This window comes from Lepidochelys olivacea (genome assembly GCF_965140295.1).
Source record: "Lepidochelys olivacea isolate rLepOli2 genome assembly, chromosome: 11".
NCBI classification, from domain to species: Eukaryota; Metazoa; Chordata; order Testudines; family Cheloniidae; genus Lepidochelys; species Lepidochelys olivacea.
This window is the reverse complement of record NC_140421.1, coordinates 48,188,417-48,204,299: the sequence shown is the minus strand read 5'-3', so window position 1 is coordinate 48,204,299 and position 15,883 is coordinate 48,188,417. Positions and strand designations below refer to the sequence as shown.

The window sequence follows — 15,883 nt, the reverse complement described above, 5'->3', positions numbered from 1 at the left end:
GCCATACCATTTTCAGTGCAACAGCTACCCCGCACCTCATGAATTATGTTGGGGGACTCTTCAAGTGGGGAATTCATGGTTCTGAGTTTCACTGACCCCAGGAGGCCAGCACCATGGGGCTGGACTAGGAAAGGGAAAGACTGCAGTGTTGCTAATTCTCATAGCTGTTTAGTGAAGCTTGCAATGGTTGGTGTGTTGGCTCTAGGCCCCAGCTCCTGGAGTACTAGGATTATGTGACAATCTCATCTTTTCTTCTTAAAAAAAGGGTCAGTTGCTAGCTTGGGGGAACATGGAGCCAACAGCTCTAACCTCCCCCCCTCCAACTCATGATTTTAATCCAGTCTCATACTATAGGGGGGAAGAGGGATGATTTATACTTTGTGGCTACTGGGGACTTGGGCTGCTGCTGGAAGAGAAGATGAGGGTTTATAAAGGTGCCAGTGGCTCCATAGCACTGGACTCACACTTGGGAAGGGGTCCATCATCTAGGGTTGCCAGGCATCCAGTTTTCAACTGGAATGCCCAGTTGAAAAGGGACCCTGGTGGCTCTGGTCAGCAACCCCCCTGCCCCAGCCTGGAGCCCTCTCCTGTACCCCAAACCCCTCATCTCGCCTCACCCTGCCCCAGAGCCCTCACCCCCTCCCACACCCCAACCCCCTGCCCCAGCCTGGTGAAAATGAGCGAGTGAGTGAGGGTGGGAGGGAGCGAGCGACAAAGGGAGGGGGATGGAGTGAATGGGGGCAGGGCCTTGGAGAAGGGGTTGGGCAGGGGCGGGGCAAGGGTGTTTGGTTTTCAGCAAATAGAAAGTTGGCAACCCTACCATAATCCCAGGTCAGGTGTGTGGGGTAAGGGCAGCAGGTGTCTGCCCTGAGCAGAGCAGGCAGAGGCAGTGTGGCATGTCTCACCCCTTCTCCTCCCACACGGCTCATACCACTTGGGGTGGCTGTGTGTGGGGGGTGGCTGCGGGGGGGCTTCACAGGCCTGGGTCTGGCATTTCTGGCAGACAGCTGGGCTGCACAGACAGCTGGGCTCCCCTGTGGCACCTGCATGCAGATCTTGCAGCCCTCACCCCCTCCCTGTGCTCTTGGGCCCTTGCCAGGCCTGGGGCACTGTTAGTGGGAGGAGTCCCCCACCCCGTGCAGCCACCCTGGCCCCGCCATCATTTGGATGTGGAGGCTGGGGACCGTGGGGGTCCTGGACCATGCTAGACAGGAGCCAGTCACCCCGACTAGTGGGTGCTCCTTGGTCCATGTAAGCCTCCTCAGCCCAGGCCCTGCGGAGCAGCTGGAGTCCCATCACCCCAGCACCCCTGGGGGAGATTTGAGCCTCCTGCCCCTCTGAGCTCCCCTGGCCCACCTATGCTCCAGGCCCAGTGGGGAGCTGCACCTGGCCAAGCTGCAGCCAGGTGTGGGCCGTCCTGTTTCAGTTTGGTTCGGAGGAGAACGGGGCAAATCAGCAGGGGGTGGCTTTGCAGTTGGGGGCCTGAGAGTGGTCTGCTTGGGGATTCGGGGCGGGGTGCGGGGTCTGGTTCAGGAACAGAGATTTTGGAGGAGCCCTGTTCTGGTAGGCAGTGGGGAGATTCAGGTTGAGAGGCGTCAGTTCATAGAGGGGTCTGATCTGGTTCTGGCTGGAAGGTGGTCCAGTTTGGTGGGTTCAGTCTGGAGAGGGATATGCATCTGTTCCACTTTGGGGTGTTCCATCTGGAGTGGGATGCGGGTCTGGTTATATTTGGAGGGTTGGCCCGGTCTTTTGGGGGCACAGCTGGTCCTGGTCCTGTGCCTCTCTGCCTGGAGCAGGGATTTCCTTATACCGCTGAATTTCCCCACCACCACCCAAGTGATCAGCTAGTTACATGCAGTGTTACCAATTTAGTTATTGGTTGGCAATCTGAATTGAAACTGAAACATTAGTACACACTTTAAAAGCGTATACAGCGTATGATAAAAACTTTTATCTGAAAAAGTATAATAGGTTTTAAAAGTATGAACAAAGGCTAGCTTCTTCACACAGCTGTTGCTTTTTCTGACAATGTTGGCACATTCATTTCGTCAATGTTGGCCAACCTTATAATTTCAAATTATGATTTGTAAGCAAGGTCTGAATGAGCTGTCCCCTGACAACCAGTGAGGAGCTGGGGCGGGGAGGGGGAAGGCTTCAGGACCAGACTGTATTTACATAAATTCCCTACTTTGCTTAGGTATCCGGCAGACAGAGCTGTGCTGCCTAAGTGATCAATTTTGGCTGGTGATGGGTTACAAATCACTTTAGTATTGAATGAGAGGGTCATGAAATGTTGTTATCCTTATTGTATGAGCAAAGGGCAGAAGAACTATACTTAGCCTCTCCTAATTGAAGGGGTCACCCTCTATGCTTAATTTTTGCCAGCACTGAGTCTCGCACCTCTATTTTTGGCAGTTCATAGCCCCAGTTCATCAGTTAAGAAAGTAAAAAACTTGCTTGAACCGTGGCACCTCTTTCGTTACAAATTAAGCACTGGTCACCCTCAACTGAACTGCACTCGCTAAGCAAGGGGTTTGCATAGCAGAGCCTGGGGGATGAGTCGGGGGGAGAGATGGGGTTTTGCCTGGTGGTATGGGCTATGCCTAAGAGTCACAAGCACTATTTGACTTGCCCCTCTCCTCTATTTAAAGATAGAGCTTATTAGACTCCATAGAGAGTCTTTTGTTTTGTTAATTGACCACTAGAGCTGTCACTATTAAACAGGTCTAAGTGCTTAGACCTGTTGCAAGACAGCATTTCTGTGGAAAAGACAGCTCAGCCTGCATTTGCTGTGAGGTTCCTGCACTGAGAGCTGAAATCACTGAGAGCTGGGTGGAACCTCAAGAGACCAAATTGCAGAGGTCACAGTGGCAGGTGGCAGCAAAAGGTGATGGCGCAGGGCTATCGGTGATGGAGTGGTGGAGTGAACGGTGGCACGACAAACAACAGTGGCCAGAGTGAGCAGCTGCAGTGAGTGGCGAGCAGCTGGAGGAATGAGCAAGCTGCCTTCTCCCCCGGAGTCCTCCCCAGTCCCCACCAGGGTGGGAGGTAAACTCATGCAAAAGCAGCTCTGAACTCTGGGTCTTCACTGACCAAGAACAACAACTATGAGTGGGGTGCAGTAGAGAGAGAAGGGAGGAGCATTAAAGGAACATTTGTTTATTGGACTATGTTTTAGTGACTTTGCTCCAGAATGCTAGATTTGTGACTGAGAAACTTATATAAATATACATTTCCTAATAGGCCAAGATTTTTAAAATGCATTATATGCCAAGGTCATTATCTCACATTGTTCCTATCTTGAGAGGTTGTTATCATGGGGAATTTCTGTACTAAACATTTTTATTATATTATCATTAATTTTTACATAAGAACGGCCATATTGGGTCAGACCAATGCTCCATCTAGACCAGTACCCTGTCTTCTGACAGTGGCCAATGCCAGGTGGTTCAAAGGGAATTAACAGAACAGGGCAATTATTGAGTGATCCATCCCCTGTCATTCACTCCCAGCTTCTGGCAAGCAGAGGCTCTCAGAGCATGGTGTTGCATTCCTGCCCATCCTGGCTAATAGCCATTGATGGACATATCCTCCATGAATTTATCTAGTTCTTTTTTGAACCCTGTTATAGTTTTGGCCTTCACAACATCCCCTGTCAAAGAGTTCCACAGGTTGGGTGTGTGCTGTGTGAAGAAGTACTTCCTTTTGTTTGTTTTAAACCTGCTGCCTATTAATTTTATTGGGTGACCCCTAGTTCTTGTGTTATGTGAAGAAGCTTATTCACTTTCTCCATACCAGTTAAGATTTTATAGACCTCTATCATATCCCATCTTAGTCCTCTCTTTTCCAAGCTGAAAAGTCCAAGTTTTTTTAATCTCTCCTCATATGGAAGCTGTTCCATATCCCTAATCATTTTAGTTGCCCTTCTCTGTACCTTTTCCAACTCCAATATATCTTTTTTGAGATAGGGTGACCCGAACTGCATGCAGTATTCAAGATGTTAGCATACCATGGATTTATATAGTAAAACTGGATGAGCTTGGTTTGCCACACTGATCAGCAAAGCCAATGCTGACGAACTATATGAAACACCAGTCCTCCGGACTGCACTGACATGCAGAAAGCCATATAAGCCAGTCATTGTCAAAGCCAATTTTAGAAGTACTTAACAAGGCTGTTAAAAATGCTGGAGACACAAGACAGTTTATTCAAACAAACATGGCTGTCACATTATACTTTCTCTTTAAGCAAGAGATACCACACGCTACAAGCTGGAGGCCAATGTGAAGTGCATTGTCATTTGCAACAGTGAAAGACTTAGCAGTTAAAAAAGTGAAGAACTCTCTCACCGCATTCGGAAAATGTGCACACATAGCTGATGAATGAACGATGCAAATGGGTGTCTAGTATTAAGTCACTGCATACGTTATCTTGATGTCAGTCGTAGGCCAGTAGATTAATTTCTAGATGTTCAGTTTATAAAAGACACATTGGCTGCATCTCTGACAACCCACATCTTAGAAGAGTTTAATGCTTGTAAATTGAACCTGAAAGAGATGGCTGCTTGTGCATTTGAAGGAGCAAACTTCTCTGGAAGACATAGTGGAGTACACGCTTTGCTCAGAGAAAAGTGTAACTCTGATCTCTTCTATACACACTGCAAGGCCATCTATGCCAACTAGCACTAGTACGAGCTGCAGAATCTTCAAAAGGCATTTAAAAAGCTATAAATGTATTGTCTTCATTATACTCTCTTTTCAGCAAGAGTCTAAAAGGACTGAACTTCTTGTAAAATATAGAAGATACACTGGGACTGAAGTTCAAATTAGTCCAACCTGGGAAAACCCTATGGCTTTCTCATGAGTGATCCTTGGCTGTTGTCTTAAAATTACTGCAACCATTATTATTGGCTTTAGAAAGTATCTACTGAGATTGGATGGATCTAAGTAGTGAGGCTGTTGGACTACTTTTGTTACTAAGTTCAGAGAAGACAATCACCATTTTCTCTTGTAAATCTACTGTTGAAACCACTTGGGTCACTAAACAATGCTATCCAGGCATCAGCTACAACAGTAGTAGATCTCTGTCCAGCAATGGAAGCTACACTTGTATCAATCAGAGAGATATCCACTGAAAACATACTGGAAGAAGCAAAGACTTCAGTTCAGAAGTTGATTAATTAAGGCAGTGGTTCTCAAACTAGGGCAGCTGCTTGTTCAGGGAGAGCTCCTGGTGGGCCGGGCTGGTTTGTTTACGTGCCACATTCGCAGGTTCGGCGGATCGCAGCTCCCACTGGCCGCGGTTCACCGCTCCAGGTCAATGGGGGCTGCAGGAAGGGTGGCCACCACATCCCTTGGCCCGTGCGGCTTCCTGCAGCCCCCATTGAGAATTGAGAAATTCATTAACAGCAAAATTACAACAAGAGACCAAGAAGGGTGTAGATATAGTGCTTTTTAGTAGGCTCCTGTAGCCAATTTTAATTTGTGTGATGATTTAAAAACATGAGTTAAAGCTAATACAATGGTTGTGAAACATTTTTCAGTTTTTACTATGGTGTTATACAGCCCACCTTCACCCTAGTGGTCTCACCCCTCATTGGTCCTCCCTCCTCCTCCCAGTATTTTTGAATCCCCCCCCCCGCCCCATTTCAATCTCTGGGGGCAACACTGGCGTGGAGGGAACCTTTAGCAATTTATTTTATCTGCACTTGAGAGTATTCTTTTTGCCCTAAGGCAACCATTGCTGGTACCCTAATGACAGCCACCTCCATCTGCAATTTAAACCTGTCAATAAAACCTGTGCAGCTGGGTGCCATGTACAGCCCATGTCTTTTACAATCATTCCCCATGGGGGCCCACAAAAAGTTTAATCCGGCCCTGGAGGCGATTCAATAGACGCCCTGAAGCGGCGTGTCACCGCCTGGCCCCTGATCCCGAGCCCGTGGAGCGCTGGGCCGGACCGGGACGGCGGGGCCGGACTCCGGCCAAGCGAGACCAGCCCATCCCGCCCTGCCCAGGCGGCCGCGTCTCCCAGCGGCGGCCACAGGGGGCGGCAGAGAGAGGCGCGTCATGTGATGCGGGGGCAGAGCCCGGCCTGGCTGTGGGCAGCGGGCAGAACCGCCGCCGCCACCACGCCTAGCGGAGCCCGCGAGCGAGGCCGGGCGGAGGAGCGGCGCGGGGGCCGGCGGGCGATGGAGGCGCTGTGAGCGGGGCCGGGAGCGCGGGGCGGCGGCGGCAGCAGCATCATGTCGCGCTCGGTGCTGCAGCCCAGTCAGCAGAAGCTGGCGGAGAAGCTGACCATCCTCAACGACCGGGGCATCGGCATGCTCACCCGGCTCTACAACATCAAGAAGGTGCGGGGGCCCCGCGGCGGGGGTGGGAGCCGGGCGGGACGGCGGGGGGGGATCGCCGCCGCCGCCGCGATCATTCCTGGGCCCTGGCGGCCTCCCTCCTGCGGCGGGACCCCGGCGGCTCCGCCGCGGCCTAGCTGCGGGGCCCTGGGCGCAGCCGCTCCCCAGTGGAGCTCTCCTGAGCGGCGAGAGCTCCGGTCCCCGCACAGGCTCGGCCCGCGGCGCTGGGCGGGGGCTGCGGGGTCGGGGCTTCCCGCGAAGGAAGCGGAGCCGCGATGGGAAAACTTCCCGTCTGGCGTCGGCCTCGGCATTGGGGTGAGATCGCCGCGGGGAGGCATCCCCGGGGCCGCCGCCTGGATGGAGGCCGATCGGGCAGAACTGTGGGGTTCTGGAGTCCAGGGGTGGGTGTTTCTCTCCCGGGAGGTGCAAAGGGGGGAAAGGCTTGCGAGACCACCCACAATCCCCAGGGAAGCGGGCAGCGAGCCGCCGGCTCCATGAAATGAAATGACTGTCTCCCGTCTGACCACGGCACTTCTTGGGAGGAGCCCAACAGGGTGTAAAGCAGGCATTTCCTATCAGGGTTTTTCTGTTTGTGAGTCACGACACCAGGGAGAGTATGGGTCAGCTTCCCAGCCCAACCTGCCAAAGGTTCCTTGCTACTTAAGAGAAAAGGTCTCATTAAAAGTAATATACTTTAATCTCAACAAGTTTGAGGCAGATCAGGTGGTTGCTTAGAAAGATTGCTGCTGGTTTCAGTGGTAACAGATGTTTTGAGTTCTCCTTGGTGCTAAAAGACTAGTAACAGCTAGTCTCCACTTTGGCTTTACTTTTATTAGAAAAATAAAGGAAGGAAGATTGTGTTTTTTATAAAGGAAAATGGTTCAGAGGTGCATGAAGTTAACATACGTTATGATTATTTATGTAGAGAAAAATGTCCACTCCCTTTTCGGAAAGGTTTCTCAAGTTTAGTTTACCTTGTTTTGAAGCAAGATTTTTTGTTTATAGACTGTTTAGTGACCATTTTTAGTCAGCTATTAGATACCTTGAGTTCTTGTTGACTTATTCTAAACTTTTTGTTATCTTAATTTCTTCAACAATGACATACTGACACTAGGTAGAACTTCAGGTTTGAATGAATCCAATTGAAAGGGTGAATTTTGGTTAATTAAGATTTTACTATGACTTCTGTTTATTCTGCTTTATCTAATTAGTGTATTCTAGAAGGCATAGTTTGATTGCATTTCATTTGATGTAGTTTTTATGTTCTGAGGATGTGCAGATGTGTGCAGGATTGAGGCCTTAAATTCCCCAAGCTATTCTTTGAGTTTGTAATTCTGCACACTCCGATTTTGCACTCATTGTTTTAAAAATACTTCTGATTTGATACATGGAAAAAGAACCACAGATCACCCTGAAGGATGTAACCGGTATTGAGTGACTGAACTGAGTGATTCCTGGTTAAACTATGAGCTGCAACACACTTCTTGTCAGATAGCTTCTACATTATAGGAAGCATTTTTACTTCAGAAGTTATATTGAGTACATTAAAACTTAACAGTGGGCCACAGTGGCTTTCTAATAGTTTTGTAATGTGAGAATTTAAGGGCATGTCTAAATGCAGACATATCAATTTTGCTGAAGCTGTTTTTTTGTTTTTGTTTTTTTAATTGATTTAGTTAAACTGGTGCAAAAAGGCTGTGTTGGACATGCTTATTTAGGATTTATTTACCTTGTCAATTTAGGAGTAGGTTTACACTGTGTTAACTAAGTCAGTCTAAACAGGTGCAAATTTCTTGTGCAGACAAGGCCTAAACATATATATTAGGTGCTCTTAGCTTGCAGTTTTGTGTATTGGGAAAAACCCAATATGTGACCCATATGACCGGATATGTTCTCTGTTGTTTCAGTTTAATAGCAGTATAAATATAACAATAGAAAGTTATTGTAAAATAGCGAAACCTTGTGTTCAGGGAAAATAACTTCAAGATACTTATTAAATCTATCTTATATACTCCTCTGTGAAGTCTAAGAGCTTACAGGTATAGGTATACTGGCAAAAAAAAACCCTCCTAGTGTAGACACAATTATACTGGCAGTAATTTTTTGACAGTATATCTTATGCTGGTTTGGGAGTGAAATACATTAGACAGGCAAAAGCACTCTTTGCTACTATAACTGTCTGCGTTAAGTCAAGGCTTTTGCCCATATACATATGTTGTCTTAAAAAAAAAAAATTAACCTGAAACTGACACATCTGTGCAGACAAAAGTGTTAAGGGTAGATCTGGCTTTAGTCACCAAAAGTGACTCACTGTAACTGGGTCTGCTTGGCTCTTTTAGGGTTATGGTATTCGCCCTTCAAGGCTCTAAAGTTGTATCTGCTCCAGATGGCATGATGGTAGAAGTGCTTAACTGTCCATTGTGTCCAAAATTCCAAGGGTTGCTGCACCTTTAGGGAGGAGAGGACTCCAGTCATGCCTGCAGATAGCCCAAGTTCAAATATTAGATGGTTTAGGAGGTGTATGTAGGTAGTTCAGCTCTATGTTGCGTATTCCACTGCAAAGCTGGTAGAGTCCCAGATAGAAATCTGTGTGGGAGTTCATGTAGCTGCTTGTTTTTCTACTTACATTTTTTTTTTAATTTATATTTTAAACAGGATTCATCATTGTGGTAACTGAATGGCAATGGCAACATGGTGTCTGAGTGAACTGTAGTGGGGAAGGGGTTCCGGCACAGAGCTGAAGAGTTGGGCTTCCGTAAGGTTGAACCTAGAGTTTCCCATGAATCTTGGGCTTGAAGTGTGCGTGCCCTGAGCTCTTTGTGACTGCAGACCTCTCCTCAAAGATGAGGCTGTGTCTGAAACCAAGCTCAAACTTGCTGAATTTTCAGACAACTCTTCAGGAGGAAAGAATCTTAGTGTTTTTAGTTTTGAAACTCCCTTTAAATATTCAAGAGGAGAATTGGGAACTCAAATAACTACAAGTTACTAATCATTATGTGGTACTGCGGTTAAAGGAAATGGTTAAGATGGTTTTTATAAGAGGAAGTGATAGTAGATCAAGTGATAAGACTGAAAATTGCTGTAATCGTTGGTTAGAGAATAAGGATGTTCAAAGGATGGTTAAGAGTTTCTTGCCTGTTTAAGTGCGTGCACTAAACAAAATATTTGCTCCAAAGTAATTTTAGAAGTTATCAGGAATGGTTAAAGACTGAGTTTGTACTTCATCTTTGCTTGTAAACATCTCAGTTTTTATGTCATTGAACTCCTTTTTTTTTTTTCCCTCTGCCTAAAATTGTTGATTGCTCTTCAGTTCCTGTCTGCAGAAACTTCCTGACGTTACATTGTTTTTTGAAATAGTAGTTTGGAATTCATTGAATTTAACTTTAGCTGATATTGTCTATCTTGAATAGCACAAACTTTAATAAATGAAGGAAGTCACAGGTTCTTCAGTGTTTTTAGATGTAACCTACAGTATATGCTTTACGCAAAACTTGATTATCATTCATCTTTCATGCTAATGTTCTTATTTTTTTTTGAATACTGTGCATGAGTGAAAAGTTTAATTGATGACTTATCTTGAAATCTTAATGCTCTTAAATGAATTTGCACAGAAGCACTGGTTGTGGGATCCACTACCCTATTTTTCTTCCCCTTCTCTGCTACCAAGACGCTGTGTCTGCTACTCTACTCCCTCCAATCTTGTGGCACTGAAAGGATCTATCTTCCTCTGTTCATAGTTCTCTCCAGCAACAGAGCTAAACTAATGTGGTTCTCATTGGTTTCACTACTGCCCACAGGATTCTGATTCGCAACAGTGATTTGGGGACAAGAATGAAATGAAGTAAGGAAGAGTACCCGGTGAATGGTTCACTTCCCCCCTATGGTGAGAGCACAGGGTATGGGCAGTATGAAGAGTGGTTAGTAAAGTGGTGTATGTTGGAGTAAGATGCTGCTAGTGTGTTGCTAGTGGACCATCTGTTTTATGTCTGATCTGTACCAGGAGTGGATTTCTGCAGGGTCGCAAATGTCTGCACAGTGGTCCCAACCCTTCTCGATATTGGGACCAATCTTAGTTCTGAATTTGGATGTGCTGCCTCTACACTTTCTCTCTTCGCTTGTTCCTTCCCGTCATTTGAGCCTGGCTCTTTCCTCAGTTCCTCAAAGGATTATACTGGTGCTGCAGCTTTTCACACAGAACTTCCTTAGCTATTGTGCTTGTAGGTGAGTAACTTTTCTGTAGTACCAAACACAGTTTAGTGCTCTCCCACAACCTCTGTTCTACTGAAAAAGCACAAGTAAACTTCTCAAGCAAACACTTTTCTGCTTGTGACTTTGCCTCTGGTAAGAGCAGCAAAGATAAACTGATTAGACTGTACATTTCTCTGTCAATGCTCCTACATTTCTAGGTAGCAGTGACACGGGAACAATTCTTTTCAGTGGGGATATTTCTTTTTAGAGACTTAGGTTGTTGTTGGTTTTTTTTAAAGTGTGTGGTTGCCAGGTCATATTTGCTACAAGATTTTATGGTGAATTTAAACACTTGGAATAGCTAACTGAACCAAGACCGGAATCTATGATGGAATCCAGTGTGGTGTTAAAGTTCTTGTGGTTTTAGAATAAATGATTTTAATGAGTGTCAGAGCAACATACTATCAATAGAACAGTTTAAGATAATAAAGTTAAGGTCGCAGAATAATGCTCCAAAAATAAGGAATCAGAAATCAGTGTTTTTAATATTTTAATTGAGTTTGTTGTCATTGTGCTGTTAATGTCCAATTCCAAAGTACAACTTCTATGTCTGTGCACAGGATTTGCAAAATTCTTCTTAAGATGTCAGAAGATGTTGTATTTAATTAGAAGGAAAAAATGGGCACAGCGTTAAAGGTCTTAACGTGACCTTGTAACTTTCCAAAATTAAACAGTTTTAAACAAGGCTTGGCATTTGGTATACAGAGACCTTATCCTGTTTGGTAACATGGCAAACACACCATTTAGAATCTCTTAAACCTTTTATTAAAAATACAGGAAAAGAAGAAAAAAGTTAAAGCATTTAAAATGTAAAGTATTAAACAGGGTTCTCATTTTAATGAGATACTTTGTTCCCTTTACCTTAAGAGAGTTTTCAAGAAAGAAATCCCACCTGTTTGACAACTACATGGTATTGAAGATAGTAGTAGCTGTCCTTTTTGGGGAAAAGAGAAGTTAGTTGAGATGAAATGGAGATGTGATTGCTGAAGTCTGAAATGACAGACCCACACAGAAGGGGAAAGAAAAAACAGCAAAGACATAAAATGAAATTTCTGTCCCTGGTGTTACTTTCACTTGCAGCCTTGCTGCTGGAAAAACACAGGCACAGCACATGGTCTTCACCACCACTCTGAGACCTGGCAAAGTTTTACTAACATGGTCTGGTTAAGGCATTGCCTTTAGCTTCCTTTCTGGTCACAGGCTTACATTAATTTTGCAAAATATAGTCTTGGCTGGTGTAACCAGACTCTCTATTAGATAGGAAAGAAATGAAATAAAGTAGGAAAGGAAGAGGACACATGGTGGGGTATATGTGACACAGACTCCCATTCCAGGTGGTGGTTGGGATTGAGCTGATGGAAGTAGCAATGGGGAGACGTCATCATGGTCCCTCTCTCTGGCCTCATCTGGTCAGGACATCTCTCGGGAGTAGGGCAAAAAAGGTTTGGGGTTCCAGGAGATGATGGGAATGGCAGCTATGATGGTGAACCTTTCCTCCTTCCCCTTCTTTTGTCTTTGTCAGCCAGCGTTGCTGTAGCCAATTTTTCTCCAAAGTCTTTTATTTTAAGGACTCCAAAAGGGAGTGGTAGGTGAAATAGCCCAGGGGCTCTTTACCGTTACAGACTACTGTACCCCTTTCAGGAATCTGATTTGTTTTGCGTACCCCAAGTGTCACCTCACTTAAAAACTTCTTGCTTACAAAATCAGACACAAATACGCATAAGTGTCACAACACACTATTACTGAAAAATTGTTCACTTTCTGATTACCATATTCTAAAATAAATCAACTGGAATATAAATATTGTAATTACATTTCAATGTATAGTATATAGAGCCGTATAAACAAGAAATTATATGAACTTTCAGTTTGCACTGACTTCGCTAGTGCTTTTTATGTAGCCTGATGTAAAACTAGGCAAATATCTAGATGAGTTGATGTACCTCCTGGAAGATGTCTGCATACCCTCAGGGGTATGCATACCACTGGTTGAGAACCACTGGAATAGCCCATTCCCTCCTTGTTTTGTTCACCAATTACACCTAATTTCCAAAACACCAATTTTGGTTCACTGAGTTCTGGTCCCACATTTCTCCTATGTACCAGACATGATCTTAACTCAGTCCTCGAGTTAGATCAGTAGGCCTTCTTTTTTTAAGACTAATTTAGTCTTTGTCTTCGCTTTGCCCCTTTTCCCATCAACATTTGTTATAGGTTACTGTGACACTTTATAAACTTTAACCACTTTCCCAGTTAGGCTCACAAGTGGAGTAAACTTGTAGGCGTAATTATTACAACTGATCAGTCATAGGAGTTAAAATATTGGTATTGGCTTAACTTCTGTTAAATTTCCTTGTAGGCTGGTAGGGGCCATCTTGGAAGATAAAGTTAGATATGTAGTTTAGTATACGAAACTAGCAGAACGGGATTGCATTAAAATTTATTTACCTAATAGGAGTATTGACTGTGAAAAGCATAACCAAACTAAGCCTTAGGATCACCAAAGAACAAAGTGTTTTACATATTAGTTCTGACTTAAGACTACTTTTAGCTTTCTAAATTGACAGCTTGGCTCCTGATCCCACAGTGAGCAGCATGCAGGAAAAGGGACATCCCATATAGAGCTTACTGTGAAATCAGAGCTTAAAGCCTTGTGTAGTAAATGACATCCTCCATTTTGAAATCTCAAAATCAGAGTTGTTAAAGCTTTGTTTTTTAATTATATGAGCAGATTTATTACCACTTGTCATCTTTCCAACACTTACTCATAAGTCAAGTGAGTGCTTTTTCACTTATTTAACTTTTGCCATAATTACAGGTACATATTCTTTCAGATGAGTAATATATGGCATATAAATGGTGCTGAAGGAAGAATAGTCTCTAAGAAGGAACACCATAGGGACAGTGGGTGAGGTTCTCATTTCTGCTCCAGCCCCTTTACACTTGATATAAGGCCAGAGTCCCTGAAATCCCCAGTTCTGGCTGGGGAAGGGTTTCAGTCAACACAGATACTACAGAAGACAGCTGTAATACTGCCTTCAGAAAATTCCTTCCCAACCCTTGGGCAGTGACTACCTTGCCTACAGTAAAGGGAAAAGTCTACCTAAGCTGCACAGTTTGAGATACGTGAGTAGTGTAACTCAAATGGACGTAGCTTAGATCTACTTACCACAGGGTCCACGCTACGCAACATTGACGGGAGACGCTCTCCCATTGACTTCTGTTACTCTTCTTGATCAGGTGGAGTTCAGCAGTCAACGGGAGAGTGATCGGTGGTTGATTTAGCGGGTCTAAAGACCAGTCTAAAGTCCAGTCTAAAGACCCGCTAAATCGACCACCGGTGCATTGATCATCGCAGTGTCAATCCTCCATAAGTGTAGACAAACCCTCAGGCTGGGGGCAGGAGTGGCTTACCTGGGGTAGGGCCACAGCAAGCAGTGCTTCAGGATTCGTTTGAGTATTCTGCATCAACTATGGGTTTTAGAAATATTGAGGAGAACTTTGAGATCCTGTTACAAAACTACAGATTGTTTGTTCATTTCCACACCCAGTTCATTATTCAGCCTGTCATGTGATACTACAAAAGTGACTAATTTAAGTCACAGTAAAGATAAGGTTATTTTAAAAGAATGTTCAGAAGATGATCAGGTGCAGCTGAAGAAGCTAGTGCGCCTTTTTTGATTTACACGTTAAATTGAAAATCATCCCAAAAGAGCTGGTCCGTGGTTGCGAACGAAAGAGAAAGTTTTAACAACCTTTTTGCTTCTCAGGCAGATCACAAGTCACTTAAATGAGGATGTTGAAATTTTGTGGCAATTTAAGCCCACTATTTTTCCTTCTCATTACCTGTCACGCTGCCCTCATACTTAATTAGTAGAATCAACCTTTTCTATTTGATCAGTTCTGATATTTACTAACATTACAACTTTTCAGAGCTAACCATATAAAATGTATTAGGTTTTTGTGTTGTGCTGTATTAGATTCAGAATTAAGTGTAAAGTGTCTGATTCTGTAGCCATTCTTGACACAAAAGTGCCATTGATGTCAGTGGTTTTGATTGGGAAACAAATGCTCTGTCTTGGTCTAGTCCTAGAAGACATTAGGTTGGACTTCAGTTCCTGCATCAGAAATGACAGGTAGTAGATTTAATTTGTATTCAGGAAATATTTTGAACAGTTGAACCTGTCTGCACTACAAATATGGCTGTCTGAGACTGTTAAAACATTAAAATTTGTCACATGGATGACACCTATCCTCGTTGCAAGGTCTTCAGTGACTTAAGGAAGACCAAAGCTTTATCTTATGTACCTGATTCAGTTACAGAATGGAGAGGTTTGGTCCATGCTAAAAATTTTAACTAGATGAAGGGGATAAAATGTGTAACAGAGTCCGTTGGCATGGTTGTATTTGTAGGTTAGGTGGAACTTTTGATTGTACACAATACAAATAACTCATGGAACTTCTGTGATACAGAATTAAGCATGTGCCATTGTAGGAGAAAGTTTGTCAAAACTCTTAAGAAGCATCAAAGCATTCAAAGCTTTACTGTGAGAAATAATTTGTCCATATCCTACAGATGACTTTTCACAGCAACTTGTTTAGTTCTTGTATGAAAGCCCTCATTCACATTGACTTTTTCAGTAAACAAGCCTGTTGATTAATAAACTGTAGACTTCCACACAGTATGGGAAATTTAACAGAATGAGTCAGCTGTGGCAGCCTTCACCAGAGATGTTAAGGCAATCACTTTTTAATCTTAATCTATTCATTTATAGTGTAAAGAGTTTCTTTATATGTTGAACTTCCAGTATAGCTTTTCAATGGAATTGCTGTTTTTTCTCTCCTTTCTCCCCCACTCCAGGGTTTTTTCAAAATTAGACATTAATAACTGATAATTAGCTTCAAATAAATGACAAACCTAGGGAAATTCAGAGGTGATGATGTAACTCTATCTCTGAATTACCTTTTTGCCTAACTATTAAATGAGTCCCTTTCAGGCCACTCATACATAAAGTGCAACTTACTGTTCCTAAAAAAGTTTTAGACTGAGCCTTTTTTGCATATTTTAAGCAAAAAAATATATGTACTGTAAGAACACTTGCCCATGATTTTCTTGTGTGGCATATGAATTTGCCATACAGCAGAATGCAATGGCTCAGGAGTTTCTACATCTCTTATTAGGGTATCTTGTAATTAGCATTGTGTAGATTAGTTGTACATTTTGGGGATTGTCAAAGAAATCTAATGCAAATTACTAAAAACATACCCTAAATTTTGGAAAGCCAT

General features: G+C 43.9%; 1 protein-coding gene across 5 annotated transcripts in view; it reads left to right on the top strand.

Annotated features, from left to right (window-relative positions):
- The first annotated feature begins 6,080 nt into the window (after positions 1–6,080).
- NCKAP1 (NCK associated protein 1) overlaps positions 6,081–15,883 on the top strand; it is a 112,557-nt gene continuing 102,754 nt past the window's right edge. For 3 of the 5 annotated variants that reach the window (XM_084643282.1, XM_084643280.1, XM_084643279.1), the window contains exon 1: positions 6,081–6,352. In XM_084643282.1, coding sequence (XP_084499408.1) covers positions 6,245–6,352 — 108 coding nt within the window. In that variant the 5' untranslated portion in view covers positions 6,081–6,244. Of the gene's footprint in view, positions 6,353–10,196; positions 10,233–15,883 lie in introns of those variants that run through there. The other 2 variants (XM_084643281.1, XM_084643283.1) reach the window with 2 other exon arrangements.